The 21,426-nt window shown below is 40.7% G+C and overlaps 1 protein-coding gene across 1 annotated transcript in view; it reads right to left on the reverse strand.

Annotated features, from left to right (window-relative positions):
- LOC110569887 (serine/threonine-protein phosphatase 4 regulatory subunit 1-like) overlaps window positions 1-21,426 on the reverse strand; it is an 80,857-nt gene that overhangs the window by 41,688 nt on the left and 17,743 nt on the right. Inside the window, exon 2 of the mRNA XM_044918712.1 lies at window positions 12,400-12,532. Within this exon, the coding sequence (XP_044774647.1) occupies window positions 12,400-12,497 (98 nt within the window). The 5' untranslated portion in view covers window positions 12,498-12,532. The remainder of the gene's footprint in view (window positions 1-12,399; window positions 12,533-21,426) is intronic.

The following is a 21,426-nucleotide window of genomic DNA, read 5'->3' on the forward strand; positions in this document are numbered from 1 at the left end:
TCGGGTCATGATCCCGGGGTTCTGGGATCAAGTCCCGCATCGGGTTCCCTGCTCGGCAGGGAGCCTTCTTCTACCTCTCCCTCTCCTCCCAACTCCTGCTCTCTCTCACTATCTCTGTCTCTCTCTCAAATAAATAAATAAAATCTTAAAAAAAAAAAAAAAAAAAGAGGCATCCTGATGTCCACCTCAATCTCGAATGGCCTCTACCCACTAGGTGTCAGTAGAATCCCCCTGGATGCCCCCCCACCCCATGATGGGACAACTAAAAATGCCTCTAGACATTGCCACAGGTCCCCTGGGAGCAAAATCAGCCCTGGTTGGGAACCATCTCATTAGGAGATTAAAGGTACAAAGGGAACGCTCTGTACTAGCTTTGCAACTCTTCTATAAATCTAAAACTATTTCAAAATAAAGTTTAAAGACAAAACAAAACCAAAAGCCAAAAAAAAAAATAAAAAGTCAGGAAGAGGTACTACTACACCCACTAGAAGAACTAAAATTATGGGGCGCCTGGAGGGCTCAGTAGGTAGAGCATCCGACTCTCGATCTCAGGGTCATGAGTTCGAGCCCCACTTTGGGCACAGAGCCTAATTAAAATAAAATTTTAAAAAAGAAAAAATAACTAAAATAATAATAATACCTATGCTGGCAAAGATATGGGACAAGAGGAACCCACAGACATTGTTGGTAGGAATGCAAAATAGCACCGTAATTTAGAAAACAATTGGCAGTTTCTCAGGAAGCTAAATATATATTTATCTTTCAACCCAGTAATTCCCTCTTAGGTATTTACCCAAGTGAAATGAAAACCTATGTCCACACAAAGACGTGTACCCAAATGTTCACCTTAGCATGATTCGCAATAGCCACGAAATGGAAAACACCTCAATGTTCCTCAACTGGGGAACATAGACACTAGACACCAACTATCCCTACAATGGAATATGACTCAGCACTAAAGAGGAACCCTAGGGGTAACAACAGGGATGAATTTCAAATGTATTTTACTAAGAAAAAGCAGCCAGAGAGAAAAGACAACATACCACATGATTCCATTTATATGAAGTTCTAGAAAAGGCAAAACCTCAGCCTCCAGAAACAAATCGATGGTTGCCTGGTCCGCAGTGAGGAGGGATCCAGGAACTGCTGGCAAAGGGATGAACAAGGAAACAAGGGAAAGGCGGTAATGTTCAAATGTGACTGTGGCTGAGGGTCGTATGACTGTTTACATTTACCCAAACTCATCTCACCGGATGCTTTAGATGGGTGGATTTTACTGTATGAAAAATATGCCTCAGTAAAGCTGTTTTAAACAGACATTAATGAGGGGAAATATCAGTGCGGATCAGCAGTGGCTTACAGTGGTGGCCTGGAGGCCTCGGGGCACAAGGGGGGACAGGCACTTCTGAAAGCCTTCTTGGAACGAATGGAAAGGAGCCCCTGACTGCCTCTGCCTGCTCCTGTGAGCCCCTGACAACCCAGGGACAAGACGCATCATTTCTGGCCATGCATCAGGATTAGCTGAAGTCGAAAACCCACCCTGATTTGCAGGAAAAGACTAGAAATGTAGAATTCAAAGAGGTAGTCTTTTGGCCCAGCACACTACAGGAAGAAATCCATCAACTCAAGCCTGTCCACGGAGAGACTTATACCACTCCTGGGATGAAAGGTCGAGATGTGGCAGCCAGGAGGTTTAGGAAAGACGAAAACAGACACTATAAAGTCCCTGATTACATTTCACTGGACCACATTCAGGTCGGCTTCCCCTGGGAAATCAAGCAACTAAGATCCCCAATCTGCTTGTAGGGCCATAGAATGGATAGAGAGATCTGCATCCAGCCTCAAGTGGTCACAAGGGACCTGCCCTCTTAAGGAAAGTGAGGAGAGTGGTAAGAGAGGGCCCCTGAAACAGGGAGGGACAAATCCACCACAGTGAACACAGAATGGGAAAGAGCTAAAGACTCAAACAAATTGGTATTTTGGCACCAACACTCTGGACAACCTGGCTGCTTTATGGAATGACCTGGAGAGGTCACAGTGGATAAGCAGAGTCCAGAAGTATCAGCCTCAATACTTCTCAGTGTCAGCTATGCTAGTGAGAAGAAAGAAGAGAGAACGACTGTGCATGATTGGGAAAAGCATTATAAAGGTTAAATGAGATCATGCACGGGAAGCTCATAGCGTGGTCTTTGGCCCACGGTAAGCCCAGCAGCATGTCAGCCATCAGCACTGCAATGTAAGCAAAGACTGCAATCAAAATGTCTACCCAAGAGGGGACCTAAGTAAATTATATCTGCATAACAGTGTTCTGTACAGAAGCACTTTTACTTTTTTTTTTTTAAGATTTTTATTTATTTTATTATTTGACAGAGAGAGAGAGAGAGACAGCGAGAGAGGGAACACAAGCAGGGGGAGTGGGAGAGGGAGAAGCAGGCTTCCCGCGGAGCAAGGAGCCCGATGCGGGGCTCGATCCCAGGACCCTGGGATCATGACCTGAGCCGAAGGCAGACGCTTAATGACTGAGCCACCCAGGCGCCCCCAGAAGCACTTTTAAAGGTACCTGTAGATGTGCACTGACTTAGAAAGATGCTCCTGAAAATTCATGTAAATGAAAAAACATGTTGAAGAATTTTATATGCAGTATGAACCTATTTCTTAATACAAATTATATTTATGTATATTTGTACAATACATGTACTCATATATACATACACTCATTCAGGGAAAAGTCTGGAACCACATATTACCCTAGGCTGTAGAGGGGGAAGAAGGGAAATTCTCACTATTTTAACTTCTGAAATTGCTAAATGTTTCAAGTATGTGTTATTTTTGTGAATTTTTTCAAGTATAAAGAGGATGGCTCAATTTTACATGGCAATGTTTCCTGGAAATCTTACCATGGAAGCTACCCCTTGTGTCTTTGTCCCTTCTCTCCCTCACCCACTCGTGCAGTCATTATCATGAGTTTAGCCCAATTAAGTAGCCCCAGACTCAGGGCAAGAGATGAGCAAGTTCCAGAGCCTGCCCTGAAGGGCACAGTTTAGACCCAAATATAGGCAAGAAAATTGAAGATGATGAACAGTGACAAGAGCCTTAAGAAAGAGAAGAACGTGGGGGAGCGGAGGGTGAGGATGAGCAGGAGGCAGGCATAGGGACAAGGAGGGGGAGGACATCAGACCCAGATGCGGGAACGATCAGACAAGGGTTTTAAAGTAAGTGTGATTAGGGCGCCTGGGTGCCTCAGTTGGTTAAGCGACTGCCTTCAGCTCAGGTCATGATCCTGGAGTCCTTGGATCGAGTCCCAGATCGGGCTCCCTGCTCAGCAGGGAGTCTGCTTCTCCCTCTGACCCTCCCCCCTCTCATGTGCTCTCTCATTCTCTCTCAAATAAATAAATCTTTAAAAAAAATAAAATAAAAAAAATAATAAAATAAAATAAGTGTGATTAATATGCTGAAGGTCTCTTGGAAGAGTCGGGCATGCTTGGGCAGTTAAGGAATACAGGAACGCTCTGTACTCTCTGCTCAGTTTTTCTTGAAATCCAAAATCGCTCTCAAAATTAAAGTTTATTAATTAAATTTAAAAAATGAAAGTGAAATAAAGACCGTTTCAGACAAAAGCTATGAAAATTCACTGATAGCAGTCTTGTGCTATCAAGAATTGTTAAAGGAAGTCCTCGCAGCAAAAGGATGCCAGATGAAAATGGGCATTTTACAAAAAGAAATAAAAAGCACGAAAATGGTATAAATGATGGTAAACATAAAAAATATTTTTGTCATTTTAATCGTTTTAAAAGATAGTTGCATATCTTCAGGAAATAAAGTAGCAAGGTATCATGGGATGTATAACGGTGTGTGGAAGTAAAATGCAGAAAAACAACAGAACAGAGGATGGGGAAGAGGCCACAGCAGTCCACGGGGCACGTTCTCACACTGTACCCTGTACCGTATGAACAGCGGCATCTTTCATCTCATCTGAATATATGCTGTAATAAGTTAGAGAAGTATATTATAATCCCTAGAACAACACAATAACAATTTTTTAAAGGGGACCTAACTAATAAGCCATAGTGAAGATACCCAGGAATCCTAAAAAAGAAAAACAAAGTCCATAGGACAAAAAAAGTGATTCTTTTATTTGAAATAATGAAATAATGAATAATATGAATAACAATGAAATAAAAATAGCAAGAGTTGAGTCAATAGAAAACAAATAGCAAGATGGTAGATGTAAACCGAACCGTATCAACAGTCACTTCAAACGTACATGATGTAAACATTAAAATGAAAAGGCAGAGATTGTGCAACTGGGTAAAAAACCAAGACCCAACTACATGCCTTCTATAATAACCACACTTTAAATATAAGACATGGGCAGGTTAAAAATAAAAGTATACACAGAAATATATTATACAGTCAGTAATCAAAAGAAAGCTGAGTGTAGGGGTGCCTGGGTGGCTCAGTTGTTAAGTGTCTGCCTTCGGCTCAGGTCATGATCCCAGGGTCCTGGGATTGGGCCCCACATCGGGCTCCCTGCTCAGCCGGGAGCCTGCTTCTCCCTCTGCCACTCCCCCTGCTTGTGTTCCCTCTCTAGCTGTCTCTCTGTCAAATAAATAAATAAAAATCTTTAAAAAAAAAAAGAAAAGAAAAGAAAGCTGAGTGTATATATTAAATTCAGACAGCAAGCTTCAGAGAAAGGGATAGCACTAGGGACAAAGAGCGACATTATACAGAGACAGATAGATCAACTCATTCAAGAAAACAGAACAATACTAAACGTGTATGCACCCAAGATCAGAGCTTCAAGATATACAAAATAAACTGTTAGAATTGAAAAATAGAAAAATCCAAAATTATAGTTGCAGATTCTAACATTCCTCTCTCAGTAACTGACAGAGCAAGCAGACAGAAAATAAGTAAGAAAACAGGAGACCTGAACAATATCCTCAGCCAACTTGTTCTAACTGACATTTATAAGATATTCTACCCAAAAACATTGGGATGCACATTCCCTTCAAGTGTACCTGGAACATTCACCACCATAAAACAATTCCAAAAAATTAAAAAGAGAAATAATACAAAGTATGTTCTCTGAGCACAGAAGACTTAAACTCAGAATAAAATAACAGAAAGATACCTGGAAAATTCTCCAATATTTGGAAATTAAACAACATACTTCTAAATAACTCATTGATCAAAGGAGAAATCATTACAGACATTGAAAATACTTTATACTGAAAGGTAATAAAAATATTAATACCAGAACATGAGGATGCACCTAATATAACACTGAGGTACTTCCAGTACTTAACAGCAATCTTACAATTTAAAATGCAGATGTTATTTTAAAAAGGCCAAAAAAATAGTTAAACATACCTCACAAGAAGAAAAAGAACAGCAACTAATTTCGCCCCAAAAAAGAAAATAATAGAAATTAAGAGCAGAAATTACTGCACTAGAAAATAAATACACAATAGAGAATATCAAAACCAAAACTTGATTCTTCAACAGAACTAATATACTTGATAATCCTCTGGTGAGAATTATCCAGGGGGAAACAAAAGAAAAGGCACCAATAACCAATAACAGAATGGAAAATGGGGCCATACTACAGATTTCACAGACAATAAAAAGAAAATTGCCATTTTCCAACACATAATGAGATAACAGATCTAAACAATGATGATTTGTGACCACTAAAGTCATGGGAAGAAAGGTTGGTGGGGACTTTTATAATGAAAGAATCCAACACCTGCGCCCACTGCTCAATATGAACATCTCCAAAAGTGGGACACCCAGACATTGTTTCCTGATGTTTTGTAATGAGAAGTATACAAAACAACACATGAAGTATTGTTTAAAAAAAAAAAAAAAACTGAAGCAGAAACTAATCAAGTCTCCAAGTGTAATTTTCGGTTTACAGAAAATACAAAGAACAAAGGATTATGTTAAATTACGCCATGAGAATAATGACCACCAAATCTAGAATGTGGAAAATTCTACAAGACTAATGACCCCTTCAAACAAATAGATGATGTAGAGAGAAGATGAGAGGGATAATCAATTAGAGATTAAAAGAGATTTAAGATCAAAGGGAAAAAAACTATAAACAAAAAAAGACTTAAGAGACACATCTACCTATGAAATGTGTGGACCTTATTTGGATCATGATTCAAACAAATCAACCATAAAAAGGCATTTTTGAGACAGTCAGGGAAAATTTAACATAAACTGGTAGACTGGAAGGCATTATTATTAATTGGGTTGAGTGTGATAATGATATTGCAGTTAGATTTAAGTCTTTAACTAGATAAAATATGATGTTTTGGATTTCCTTTCAAATACACCAGCAAAAAGGCACAAAACTTCTACAGAGAAAATGACCAAATTTTACTGAGACATTAAAGAAAACCTACATAATTAGAGAGATATACCACGTTTATGGATTGGAAGTCTAAATATTGTAAAGAGGGCAATATTCTCTAAAACAACCTATTCATCCAATGCAAACCCAAGCAAAATCCTAATAGGTGGGGGTGCCTGGGTAGCTCAGTTGGTTAAGCATCTGCCTTCAGCTCAGGTCATGATCCCAAGTCCTGGGATGGAGCCCTGTGTCAGGCTCGCAGGGAGCCTGCTTCTCTCTCTCCTGCTCCCCCTGCTTGTTTGCTCTCTCTCTCTAGTGCTCTCTCTCAAATAAATAAATAAAATCCTTTAAAAAAAAAAAGACTTTTAAAAAATACTAATAGGTGTTTTATCTTGTTTTATTAGAATCTGATGAGCAGATTTTGAAATTTATATGAAAATGCAAAGGACCAAGAATAATAAATCATGTCAAAGAAGAACAACAAAGGGCACATCTTGCTCACTCAAGTATCAAGACTACTATAAATCTATAGTAATCAAGACAGTGTGGTCTTGGCTGAGGGGGAGACAGACTACTGGAAGAAGAGATAGTCCAGACAAAGACTATTATAGACTGGATTAGAACAGAGGTGGCACCCTAGAGCAATGGGGAAAAGACATAGTTTTGATAAGTGGTATTGTGACAATTGAGAAAATAAAGCTGGACCCCTTTCATACAATGAACAAAAATTACTTTCAGATGGATTGTAGACCTAAATGTGAAAGAAAAAAAGATAAAGCTTTTAAAGCCATATAAAACAGTATATTTATGATCTTGGGGTAGAGGAAGACATTTTAAAGAAGCTCCAAAATGCACTAAGGATAAAGGAAAATGTTGATAAATTTACACCAAAATGAACAGCTTCTGGTCACCAAAAGAACACTATAAAGAGAGCTGAAACACAAGCCACAGGATGAGGGAAGATGTTTGCCATAAAGAATTGACCAAGGTTTGAAATCAAGAATATACAAAGAGTTCCCACAAGTCAACAATAAAAAGACAATCCATCTTCCTCCTACCTACCAAAGAAAAATTTAAGTGGGCACTTCACAAAAAAGAAATACAGATGCCCAACAAACATATGAGAAGGTGTTCAAACTCATAAAGTAAGATGTAAATTAAAACCACAAACCGATACCGTTATATACACTAGCACACTACCAGATTGGCTAGTCTCTTCAAATCTGACAATACCAATTGTCAGATAAAATGTAGGGCAAAGGTGGGAGTGCACACTGATGCAATCACTTTGGAAGCTGGCACCATCTCCTAAAGTAGAAGACAAGCGTGTATCTTCACACAGGAATTATCACCTGGTTATATGCCCTGCAGAGATGTGTACTGACGTGCACCCAGATACGTATACTAGATTGTTCGTAGTAAAATTTTTCATAAGACTGAGAAAACTTGAGCTACTCCAACAACAGATAAAATGTCAGTATACTCGGGTGCCTGGGTGGCTCAGTCGTTAAGCTCTGCCTTCGGCTCAGGTCATGATCCCCGGGTCCTGGGATCGAGTCCCACATCGGGCTCCCTGCTCGGCGGGAGGCCCGCTTCTCCCTCTCCCACTCCCCCTGCTTGTGTTCCTGCTCTTGCTATCTCTCTGTCAAATAAATAAATAAAATCTTAAAAAAAAAAAAAAAATGTCAGTATACTCAGGGGCGCCTGTGTGGCTCAGTCGTTAGGCGTCTGCCTTCGGCTCAGGTCATGATCTCAGGGTCCTGGGATCGAGCCCCACATCGGGCTCCCTGCTCTGCGGGAAGCCTGCTTCTCCCTCTGCCACTCCCCCTGCTTGTGTTTCCTCTCTCGCTGTGTCTCTCTCTTCAAATAAATAAATAAAATCTTAAAAAAAAAAAGTCAGTATACTCAAACAACAGAACACTGTTACAAAATGAACAAACTCAAAACTACATGCAAAACCACAAAGTAACATATCCTATATGATTTCTTGTATTTCAAGTTCAGAAACAACAAAACGAACTTATTCTCTTTGGAAGTAGACACTTAGGTGCTAAGGCCAGAAACAAGATTAAGGATGTGATGAACATAACCATCCAAAGACGGTCACCGCATGGCAGGGAGGGAGTGGTGGTCAGGAGGGTGGGGACGGCACACTCCAGGATGACCTCAGTAACGGCCACGTGGGCATGTGCTTCATAAAAACTCCTTACGCAAAAAATTAATTAATTAATTAAAAAAAAGAACTCCTTATGCTTTACATCCAATTATCTGTATGGGGTATATTTTACAATAAAAGAAGTTTTAAAGAAAGTTGAAAAAAAGAGAGATTAAAGGAGAAAAGGCATCTAATATAGAGATGTAAAAGAAGCGTTATATAAAATTCAGACCTCATGGAGGAATTTTAAAAACTCTTAGTGAGTTTATTCTATATAATAAATCACCTGTACTCTTCAAAACTGTCAATAGTATCATGACAGGCAAAGAAAGGCTAAGTAACTTTAGAAATTAAATGAGCCTAAAGAAACATGACGATCAAATGCAGTCCATGATGCTGGGTTGGATTCTGGACCTAAAAACCAACCAAACAGATAAAAACCCGAAGGACTCTCTGAGGATCACTGGACAATTTGATTAAAACCTAGATATTAGAGCGTACCTGGATGTTTCAGTTGGTTAAGCATCTGACTCTTGGTTTCAGCTCAGGTCATGATCTCAGGGTCCTGGGATCGAGCCCTGCGTCGGTATCCAAGCTCAGTGCAGGGTCTACTTGGGATTCTCTCCCTCTCCCTCTGCCCCTTCCCCTGCTCACATGCTCTCTTGCTCTTTCTCTCAAATGGAATAAATAAATAAAATCTTTTTGAAAAATCTAGATATAACAGTATTCTATCAAAGTTAAATTTCCTGACTCTGATCACTATACTGTGAATCTATAAGTGAACAGCAAATGTCCTTGTTAGACAAATGCACACGGCAGTCACCATAGAGAAAGCAACGTGATGGCTACACTTACTCTCAAATGGCTCAGAAAAAAATGCGAAAATAGAGAGGGAATGTTAACTCGAACATTGCAAATTGTTGACAATTTGATGAATCTGAGTAAAAAATAAGAATTCTTTCTACTATTCTTTTTTTTTTTAAGATTTTATTTATTTATTTGACAGAGAGAGACACAGCGAGAGGGAACACAAGCAGGGGGAGTGGGAGAGGGAGAAGGAGGCTTCCTGCGGAGCAGGGAGCCCGATGAGGGGCTCGATCCCTGGGCTTGATCCCAGGACCCTGGGATCATGACCTGAGCCGAAGGCAGACGCTTAACAACTGAGCCACCCAGGCGCCCCTCTTTCTACTATTCTTGAAACTTCTTTAAGTGTGAAGTTATTTTTAAAAGTTTAAAAACAGGGGCCCCTGGCTGGCTCAGTTGGTAGAACATGAGACTTTGGATCTTGGGGTGTGAGTTTGGGCCCCACATTGGGCATAGAGATTCCTTAAAAATTTTTTTTTTACTTTTTTTAAATTAAGGGGGGGGCACCTGGGTGGCTCAGCTGGTTAAGCATCTGACTTCAGCTCAGGTCATGATCTCAGGATCCTGGGATGGAGCCACATCTGGCTGCTTGTCCCTCTGCCCTTCCCCCTACTTGTGCACTCTCTCTCTCTCTCTCAAACGAATAAATGAAATCTTTTAAAAAATTAAAAACTTTTTATGGGGCGCCTGGGTGGCTCAGTCGTTAAGCATCTGCCTTTGGCTCAGGTCACGATCCCAGAGTCCTGGGATCAAGCCCCGCATGGGGCTCCCTGCTCCACGGGAAGCCTGCTTCTTCCTCTCCCACTCCCCCTGCTTGTGTTCCCTCTCTTGCTGTGTCTCTCTCTGTCAAATAAATAAAATCTTTAAAAAAAATTAAAAATTAAAATTAAAAATTAAAAACTTTTTTTAATTAAAAAAGCATAAAAATAATCTCTTAACAAGTTAGAAATATAAATTATCCTAAGCTGATAAGATGTAGCTACTAAAAATATAAAACAAGATAGGAAAAGAAAAAATCAAACTACCGAATTGCACACACGACATCGTGCAGTATGCAGAAACCCCAAAGAACCCCTGGGGAAGTTATTAAAATTATTAAGTGAACTTAGCATAATCAATGGAGACAAAATCAAAGTAAGAAAATCAATTAGATTTAAATTAGAATTTAAATTTTAAGAAATGATACCATTTACATTCATGTGGAAGATCAAATACCTAGAGCTAAATCGAAAAAGGTACAGAAGATCTCTACAACAGAAAACGCACACACACACAGACACAAAGAAATTGAAGAAAATCTTTAAAAAATGGAAGGACTAGAAAACTAAATATTGTAAAGGTGCAAATACTTTACAAATTGATTTACAAATGCAATGCAATTCCAATGAAAATCCCAGCGACTTTTTTTTTCTAGAAATTGATGAACTGGTGCTAAAACGCATTTGGAAATGCAGAGTCAAGAAGAGCCAAGACAATCTTGAAGAAGAACAAAGTGGGAGGACTTACTCTACCCAATACCAAGATTTTGATGATAACGTTGCAGTAATGAAGACAGAGTGGTCTGGGCACAACGAGAGATGACAGACCAAGAAAGCAGACCAGGATGTTCAGATATGGACACCTGATTGAAGACAAAGGTGGCAAAGCAGAGCATAGATAAAAGGTAGTATTTTCAATAAATGGCACCAGGTCAAGTGCATACCACATGGAAAGAAATGAAACTTGACTCCTACCTCACATCATACACAAAGAAAGTAATTCCAGGTGGACTGTAGATCCACACGTGAAAGGTAAAACAATAAAACATCAAGAAGACAATATAAGGAAATATCTTTTTTTTTTAAGTAGGCTCCATGCCCAGCAAGGAGCCCAATGTGGGGTTTGAACTCAGGACCCTGAGATCAAGACCTGAGCTGAGATCAAGAGTCAGACACTTGACCGACTTAGCCCCCCAGGTGCCATAAGGAAAATATCTTCATGGCCTTAGGGGAGGAGAACGTTCCTTATACATGAAAAGAAAGCACTAAGCATAAAAGAAAAAGTTGAGAAACCGTGAACTACATTTAAATTAAGAACTGCTCATCAAAAGACATCATTCAGAGTATCATCATTTCCCTATCTGTAAAATTGGGATAATAATTGAACTCACTCAGCAGCAATGGCTGTGAGCCTTCTACAATTTAATAGATATAGATATTAAATAGATATTTAATAGAGACTCAGCGAGTATCATCCAGTCTTCACAGAACAGTGTACTTAAGGAAAGATGCGAGGGAAGGCTGCAGGTGGGGGAGTCCAGAGGACTGCTCAGAACAAGAAACATGCCTGGGCTCGTGCGTGGAAGGAAAGGGAGTGTGTCACAGGCAAGAAGGAAGAGGCAGAAGACAGAAGGCATATCTGATAGAGGAAGGGAGACCAGAAGAGAGATACCTTCCCCTCTGAGACAGGAGGGAAGAATGCCCTCAGATTCAGGTTGGGGCAGGCTGTCAATGGAAAGAAATGTCGGAGTTTCTGCTTTCTTCATGCAGTAAGGGTCAAGGTCATCCGTTGAAGAGGCATGGTCTGAGGCTGGAGTATAATCCTGCCAGCACCATGAGGAGTGACAACACAACACAGCAGGACAAGTGCACGGAAGTCCCCGGAGCTCAGGGCAGTCGAGAAACAAAATGAGCAAGCAGTGCTCCAACTGAGGCTTGTCAATTATGCCACGCATTTTCCTTTTCTGAGGACAGCACGTGTGAAAGAAACCCAGTTAGCAATCCTAATTATTTAAACCCCATTAACTTTCATCAGCATTTTATTCCTGGCTCACCAGGTGATCAGTAAAACAGTAACAAGAGTAATGGGAAAACCTAATCCAAGGGTGCCATTCAGACAGAATCCCAGCCACCTGGAACAGCCTGCATTCCACTTCCTCTATGAGAGTCCTCAAAGCTGTCACAGAGAAGTGGTGACCACTGTCGGGCTTAAACCAGACCCAGTGGAGGGCTGTAAGCGTGGGAAGGGCTGGGGAGCTCACCGGTTGAAGATGTTCTCACTGAAAGCATACTTTTCCAGGCGAGTGAGGGGAGGCAGATTATCCTGGCCTGGGATGTCCAGAAAGGCCGTTACCCTCATGCTGTCACGATCTGGGCCGTAGTCTTCAAATCCATCTAAAGGGGAAGAGGGGACAAAACCACATCCATCAGGTCACACTTGAGCAAAGGCGTGCCCTCGCAGCACACTTTTCTACCCTCGTGGCCCTTTCCAGTGGGAGCCTCTGGGTCTCCAAACTTGGCAACTCATCTAAAATGAAGTGGGTAGATTTAGAATCCAAGAGAAGGGTGACAAGACCAGATCATAAAGAAAAGCTAAGTGTCCTTCTGTCAGTGCCATCAATCTGATGCGAGTCACCTCTAATCAACATGGATAGAACCTCTCCTCTGCTGGGGAAGTCAGAAGCAAGTGAACAAAGTGGCCAGCTGACCCCTACGAGAAACATCCATGGAGGGCTATGCAAGCAGGTGTAAAATGGTCAAAAGAAAAACAGAGGAGTTGGATTTCATAAGCAAGAATATGCTAGGAAGTCTGCCCCATATTTTGTCTTGTCCTAAACATGCTTGTCATACAGCTTCATGCACCACGTGACATTGATTCCCATCAAACCATATGACAACACCCAACCAGACTCCTCCAACATGGATGTCCAACAGCTTCCTCCAACCCCTCATTCTGGCCAAAAATGAGCCTGTGGTCATACTGACTCTTCCCCCTGAAGCCTGCTCTTCCCCACACCCCCAACTGAGGGCAGGCAGACCCTCCCTCCAATGTAGTGGAGTGGCGTGGCTGAGCTCATGGGCACGGGAGCCAAACATCGCTGGAATAAGATGAATCCCCCAACCACAACTTACTAGCTGTGTGACCACAGTAAGTGATTTAACCTGTCTACACTTCCATGTTCTTTTATCAGGGATGATATAAAATGCTCCATCAGGATGTTGAAACAAGGGAGTCTGGGCATGTCAAGACCTGCAGGATCTAGCCCCTCATAATCTGGCCAACCTTGACCATGGCCACCACCCTTTACCCACCCACGCTTCAGAGGCATAAATGTTTCCCTATTATCATTTACACTGAAATAACTGGGCAAGAAACACTATTCATGCAAAAAAGCAGAGGATTCCTACCTGGCAGAGAGAAAAAGCAGTTAATTCAGGCAGTAATTGATAAGAGTTGAAAATAAGTAATGACACGTTTGTGCCTAGGTATTTACTTTGAAACACTAACCACATTTTTTCTCCACAAATTCTTCTACGCTAGTAATTAGACCTTATTAAAAATTTACACTGTATAACAGTTACCCAGAGAATTTTAATAAAGAAGTATACATTTGTAGAAAATATATGTGTGAGCAATCAAATACATAATTTCTTGCAGGATCCTTGCCAGGGAGGAAAGGGTCCCCACTGAGTCACAGCCAAGTCCCACCAACCACAATCACTTTGTATGAGCTATTTTCAGTGCATTTCAGGACCCAGGAGGAACACGCAGCCTCCATCCCACAGATATTTACAAAGCAGTGTGGCCCTAGCTTGCAGTGGACTTTAAAATATTAAGTTTAAAGCAGAGTTTGCAGGGTGCCTGGGTGGCTCAAGTTGGGTAAGTATCTACCTTCAGCTCAGGTCATGATCTCAGTGTCCTGGGATCGAGCCCCACGCTGGGCTCCCCGCTCAGCAGGGAGTCTGCTTGTCCCTCTCCCTCTCCTTCTGCCCCTCCATCCCACTCATGCTTGCTCTCTCTGTCTCTCCTCTCTCTCAAATAAATAAATAAAATCTTTAAAAAAAATAAAGCAGAGTTTGCTAAACTTTGGGGATCACAGATAGTTTTGGAACCTGATTATGGCCACGGATATGCATACTCAAAACTTTTCATGAAGAATCTGGAGTTTCAGGGCATCTGGGTGGCTCAGTCAGTTAAGCGTCCAATTCTTGACTTTGGCTCAGGTCATGATCTCAGGGTGGTGAGATCAAGCCCTGCGTTGGGCTGTGTGCTGGGCGTGGAGCCTGCCTAAGACTCTCCCTTTCCCTCTGCCCCTCCACCCCCTCTTAAAAAAAAAGAAAAAAGAATCAAGGGTTTCAAAAGATCCTCTGAGGTCCACCTGTGTACTTCGTGGGTTAAGAACTGCTGTTTTGAAGTAACAAAAAATATGCAGGCACTCTTCAAAAAACCTGTCAGAGAACTAAAGAACTTTCCAATTAGTTCCACAAAAGAGTAACTGTTATTAGAGAATATTAATGATTCTACTATGCTAACTACATAACATTATACTAACTACATTCATGGAAATAAAAGCCATAAACCACATAATACTGGATAATAACTAATGTTCATTGGTTACTCCCAGGAACTGTGCTCAAAGCTTTGTTTATAGCAGTGGTTCATTAAATTCTGACAACAACCACATTATCCCTGTGTTTCTGGGAAGAAAGCTGAAGCTGAGAGAAGCCAAGAAAGCTGCCAAAAGCCACATGGCTAGAGAGGAGCAGGTCAGAATCTGAACTCAAACAGCTGGACTCTAAACATTGCACTATGCTGTACGGCCAGAGGAAACCTACCTTTTAATTTTCAAAGAAATCCCTCCCACCTCCCCGTCTGAGCTTCAGGCACGGTGACCTTCCCCTAGTTCTTCAAATGCACCAAAATCCTTCATCTCGATGATTTTCTACATGCCCTTCCCACTGCCTGGGACACTCTCACGTCTTTCCCCCTGCCCCACCCCTGCCCCAGCTTAGGTACCCCTCCCCGAATCCACAGGAGAAGACCACTCTCCGGTTACAGCCTCTCCCAGAGCTGAGGGCTCTTCTGTCCTAACACTCCCCACAAAAGCAGTGGCACCAGGTTTTGTGACTGTTTCACGCTTGTCTCCCAGTGGCTCTGTGAGCTCCGTGAAGGCACTGTAACCCCAGGGCCCAGTGTAGTACCTGACAAGTAGTAGGTGCTCCATAAAAAGTAGCAAAATGAGGAATGACACTACCAAAAGAAACTTGAATGAAAACAAATATCAAAGCAAATGACTGCTCTGACACAGAACCATAAAGAAGGAGCCTTAGAACATGCCTTGATAAATTCCCTCATTTTGTGGACCGTTAAATAGATGCGCCCCCAAAGCCAGCAGCAGAACTAGGATTCTTAGCACCCAAATGCTCGGCATTCCAGTCCAGTGTTCTTTCAAGATGTGCAGAAAAGTCTACTAAGATGAAGGCTGAAGGAACTGAAGAACACCAAAGCCAAAGGGAAGGGTTATGGTCTCAGAGGCAACTGAAGGAAGGTGAAAGGCTTCTGTTTCCAGCCGAGATGGTAACAGACTCTCATATTTTACACATCTAGAAGACCAGGAAACCATCCAGGAAACAACAGTTTTCAGGCACTAGACCACAGGCAGCACAGACAAGGGCCCTCAGAGAAGGGACACAAACAAGGAGCCCTGAGACGGCCACCTCTGACTGCCCAGAGATCTTCCAGAGTTCCAGAGAAGGAAGTGTGAGGGGGCCAAAGAGGTCAGAGTTTGCAAAGGAGGGAGTGGCAGAGGCCAGCACAGTGGCCCCCAGAAGCTTCCACCGAGGACTGACCCGCACACACATGAGAGAATACGACCAGGACTGGGGAGGAACCACAAGAGAGGAGCCAGCAGGTCCTTCCCGGCACTCACGTGCATGGAGCAGCAGTCTCTTCTCACCCTGTGACACATAGCATGGCTGTAGTAGTGGCTAAATTATCTAGACTAAAGCCTGCTCTAGACCCGCCTGATGGAGCTTACATCAAGCCTCACCAGAATCCAGCCCAATCCAAAAAAGTTAACTACTAGCGGATTTATACAATTTGGACTGTGAAATCTAACAACTAACACCCCCAAATTCTTAATGTCCAGCATCCAATCAAATATTACCACGCATGAAAAGAAGCCAAATAATATGACCATAATCAGGAAAAATGAATAAACTGAGAAAGCCCCCAAAATGTCAGAGATGGTAGAACAGAAAATGATCTTTAAATAGCAATTAAGGGGCTCCTGAGTGGCTCAGTCGGTTAAGCGTCTGACTCTTGGTTTCGGCTCAGGTCATGATCTCAGGGTGGTGAGATCGAGCCCCACATTGGGCTCCATGCTCAGAATGGAGTCTGCTTGAGATTCTCTCTCTCCCTCTCCCTCTGCCCCTCCCCACCCACACGCGTGCAAGCATGCACACACACACGTGTGCGTGCACTCTCTCTAAAAAATAAATAAATCTTTAAAAAAAATGCTCCATATATTCCAGATATACATGGAGATGCTGATGAGAGAAATGGAAATATAAGAGACCCAAATGTAAATTCAAGAGATGAAAAACACAATAACTGAATCAAAACATAAACTAAAAGAAATGAACAGATTAGAGAACTGGAAAAAATCAGAGAACTTGAAGGTACAGCAATAGAAACTATCCAAAATGAAGCACAAAGAGAAAAAAATAAAATTAAAAAAAATTAAAAAATTAATAAAATTAAAAAGAAGAGAACAGACCATCAGTTATTTGGAGACATTATCAAGCACTATAACATATATAGAACTGGAATCCCAGAAGAAAAGAAGAGGGAAGAAAAAGAGAGTTGGAGAAAACATTAAAAATTTTAGAAGAATAGCTGAAATTTTTAAATTTGACATAAACTATAAGCCTACAGATTCAAGAAACTCAACAAACCCCAAGCAGGATATACATAATGAAATATCACATTGAGGTACAACATAATCTATTGCTAAAAATCAGTGATCAAGAAAAAAAAATCTTAAAAAGCAGTCAGAAAAAAAATACACATTACATTTTAAAAAGAGATTAATAATAGACTTCATGTCAAAAATCATTAAGGAAGGAGAAGATGATATCTTCAGAGTGCTGAAAGAAAAAACACTAATCAGAATTTTTTACTTCAAGAAATCTTTCTCAAATTGTAAGGGGAAATACAGACTTTTTCAAACAAACAGAAGTGGAAAGAATTCACTGCCAACACACATGTTCTATGAAAAATGTGAAAGGAAGTTCCTCAAACAGGAGAAAAGGAAGTCCCTCAAACAGGAGAAACAGATGGAAATCTGAAGCTACTCAAATAAAAGAAGAGGCTCAGGAATGGTATATGTGTGGGTCAGTATAAACAACAACTTTTTTCTCATTTTATAAAATCTCTTTTAAAAATGCCTGACTACTAGGGTGCCTGGGTGGCTGAGTCAGTTGAGTATCTGACTCTTGATCTCAGGGTCGTGAGATCAAGCCCCAAACCGGGCTCTGCGCTCAGCACAGAGTCTGCTTGAGATTCTTTCCCCCTCTCTCTCCTTCCCCCTCTGCCCCTCCCCCACCACCCCACTTCAAATAAATAAATAAATAAAATCTTTAAATAGATCCACAAATCTAAGCCCAATGCATTTTTCACAAAGGTGCCAAGGTAATTTAATTCAGCAAACAGAGCTAGAATAACTGAATACACAGGTGAGGGGGAAATGTCCTTTGTCCTTAATTAACTCAAAATAGATAATAGACATAAAAACCATAAAATGATAAAACTTCTAGAAGAAAACATAGGAGAAAAATCTTTGCGTTCTTTAATCAGGCAAAGATTTCTTAGAGGGGGTACAAAAAGCATGTGCCACAAAAAGAAATACTCATGAATTCAACTTGAACAAAACAGAACTTTTGCTCTTCAAAAGACACTGGTAGGAAATAGAATACCAATTGGGGTGCCTGGCTGACTCAGTCAGAGCGTGCAGCTCTTGTTCTTGGGATTGTGGGTTCAAGCCCCATGTTGGATGTAGAGATTACTTAAAAATAAAATCTTAAAAAAAAAAAAAAAAAAGGAAATGGACTACCAAGCCATAGACTGGGAGGAATATATCTGTAAAACATATCTGATTTCCAGAATATAGAAAGAACTCTTAGAGCTCAATCTTTAAAACAGGAAAAAAACTTGAATAGACATGTCATCACAGAAGATACACAAATGACAGCTAAGCATGGGGAAAGATGTTCAACATCATTAGTCATCATTAGTAATCATGGAAATGTCAATTAAAACCACAGTGAGATAATACGACCCACCCACTAGGAAGGCTAAGAAAATTTTTTAAACTGACTCTATTAAATGTGTTGGCAAGAGCAACTGGATCTCTCATACGTTGCTGGTAAAAAATGCAACATGGTACAGCTCCTATGGTTTGGCAGTTACTTAAAAAAAAATAAATATATACTTACCATCTGAGCAAGCAATCCCACTCCTAGGCATTTACACAGGAGAAATGAAAACGTGTATGTTTACGCTAAGACTTGTATTTGTGTGTTCAAAGCAGCTTTATTCATAATAGCCAAAAACTGGAAATAACCAAAATATCTATCAACTAAGTGGCTAAACAAATTGTAATCTATCCATACAAAGGAATACTTGTCAATAATAAAAGGGAATGAGCTACTAATATGCAACAACATAGATGCGTCTCAAGAGCATTATATCAACTGAACGAAGCTGGACAGGTAAGATTTCATTCTGCATAATTCTGCCAACATGAAATTCTAGAAAAGACAAAAACATACTAATATATAGCAGATCAGTGGTTGTCTGGGATCAGGGGTGGGGAAAGGTATGATGGCAAATGGTCATGACATGACTTCTGGTAGGTGCAGGAAATGTTTCATTTCCTGGTTGTGGTTGTGTGGTTGTGGTTACACAACAGAATATACTTGTTAAGACTCATTTTAACAAATTGCCCTTCAGTGAATATTATTATATATAAATTATACTTCAGTACAGGTGAAAGAAAGGAAAAAGAAAAAAGGAAGGAAGGAAAGAAGGAAGGAAGGAAAGAAGGGAGGGAGGGAGGAAAGATGAGCAGAAGGCTGGCCATTCTTCTGTTCTTCCCAACCCCACCTTACAAAGGCTAGAATGAAACTACCTGGCAAGTTGCTGGCACCACTGTGATTAAAAGAATTCTTAAGAGTATCTAACTTCCCTTGCTCTGATTCTGTATTTATGAAGTGAGCTTGAGATCTTAATCTCCTTGAGAACTCTGAATCAGATCCAGAGAATGCACAGTACTTATGAGACCACAGGGAGTTGTGTGTGGTCTTCAGGTAAACCTTCAATTCATTTTAAAGGCATGCAGGAATGTATCTTAAAATTGCCAGATTATTCATATTTGTCAGTTTGGTGCTATTTGCCCCTGAATGGTGTTAATAAAGCACTGTCAAGTTCTTACTCTAGACTTTGTCCAGTGGGGAAGTGCTATCTATCAACCTGAATACCTTAGCCTTCTAGGCAAATATTCATCTCATTCTAGTAAGTAATAAACTGACATTCTGATTTCTATTCTAACATCAGTCCCCTTTTCCCATCCCCATTATTACCACCTTAACCCAGTATAGATTACCATAGGAGCATGGGCTTTGACAACTACATTCAAACCCCAGTTACTGTGATTTCCAACAACATATGGTGGAGTTGAAGAGAAAGGAACCCCTTTCCACCACACACACAAAAAAATAAAAAATACAGAAATTTAGATAAAATAATTAAAAATGCAGGAAGGCAGCAGTAAAGGCAGAAAGGACATCCTCAATGCCAGTAAGGAAAACGGTAATCAAAGTGAGAGCAATTAGCATAAGGTGACACCCTATGATCAACACTTAAGACCTACACGTAGGTCTTAGGCACTAAGATTTCTGAAGCTCACATGCGGATAAATGATGTGGATGAATTTAAATCTAAGCCCCCAAATATTAGACAGTTGAGGAAAGGGGACTACAGTTAGAGTGCAAGTGGCGGGTGGGGTAGTCAATCCTGAGAAATCAAACCACAGGCCTACATGACCTGTGAGGGCTGAGTCAACTTACAAGACCTGCAGAGCCCCACTCCGAGCTCTTGGAAGGATCAGTGTTCAGAGGTATTCCAATTCCAGGCATCCCAGCACAAGCAAACAGGAGCCTTTCACAATCCAATAAGCATCCACTTCACAAAACTATCCCTGCTGAAGATAAATTCCAAACACACATGGTTACAAACCTTTGAGAGAAAGAACAGACACAACAAATGAGAATTTGCACCCCCAAGACAGAAATATTAGAAAAATCTAAAATAGACTATCAAATAAGTATGCATAGAATGAGTAGGATTTAAAATACAGATGTCAAAATGAAAGAAAAAGAAGAATGAGATTGGGAAGAATAGGCACATTTGAAAAAGAACCACGTAGAAATGAAAAATAGAGACAACTTAATTAAAAATTCAGTAGCTGGCTTAAATAGCAGTTTAGACACAGTTCAAGAGAGAGTTAGTGAGCTGGAAGACTGATCTGACAAATCACCCAGAACACTGCACAGAGAAAAAAGGAACTGGAAAATATGGGGACAGCAATTAAAGGACAGGAAGAACAGAATGCTAAGGTCTGAGATAAGTCCAGTGAGAATTCCAGAAAGAGGGATTAATGAAAACAGGAGGGAGGCAATATTCAAAGAGATAATGGCTAACAATTTTCCAGAATGGGGAAAAAATGCATATTCAATTTGAAGAAGTACAAACCCTGAATGACTGATTAATAACAAAACTATCCCTGAGTGTACTGTAGAACACCCACAGCAAAGAAAAGCATCACAAAAAACAAAACACTAACAAACAAAAAAAAAAAGCAGAGAAAGATTACACATTAAATCCCTGATCTCTCACTCAAAAGATGTTAGAGACATAGTATTTATAATCAATAGAAGTGTGGGGTCTTGAGCCAAAATACCTGGTTCTGCAATCCCACACTGCTTCTTACCAGGTATGTGATTCTGGATAGATACCCCACCTCTCTGATTCTCGGTTCCCTCCCCCTAAAATGGACACCTGCCTCAGATGATGGCTGCAGTGTAGAATAAGGGACATTAGACAGTCAGATATAGTTATACAGCATCTGAAACACATAGCACTTTGAAAAGATGAGCGGCTATTATTAGTAGTAGTAGTACTAAGTCACTGAGCACATTATATTACTAATACTGCTTATGTTTCTTCA

This window comes from Neomonachus schauinslandi, chromosome 10 (genome assembly GCF_002201575.2).
Source record: "Neomonachus schauinslandi chromosome 10, ASM220157v2, whole genome shotgun sequence".
Taxonomy (NCBI): Eukaryota; Metazoa; Chordata; class Mammalia; order Carnivora; family Phocidae; genus Neomonachus; species Neomonachus schauinslandi.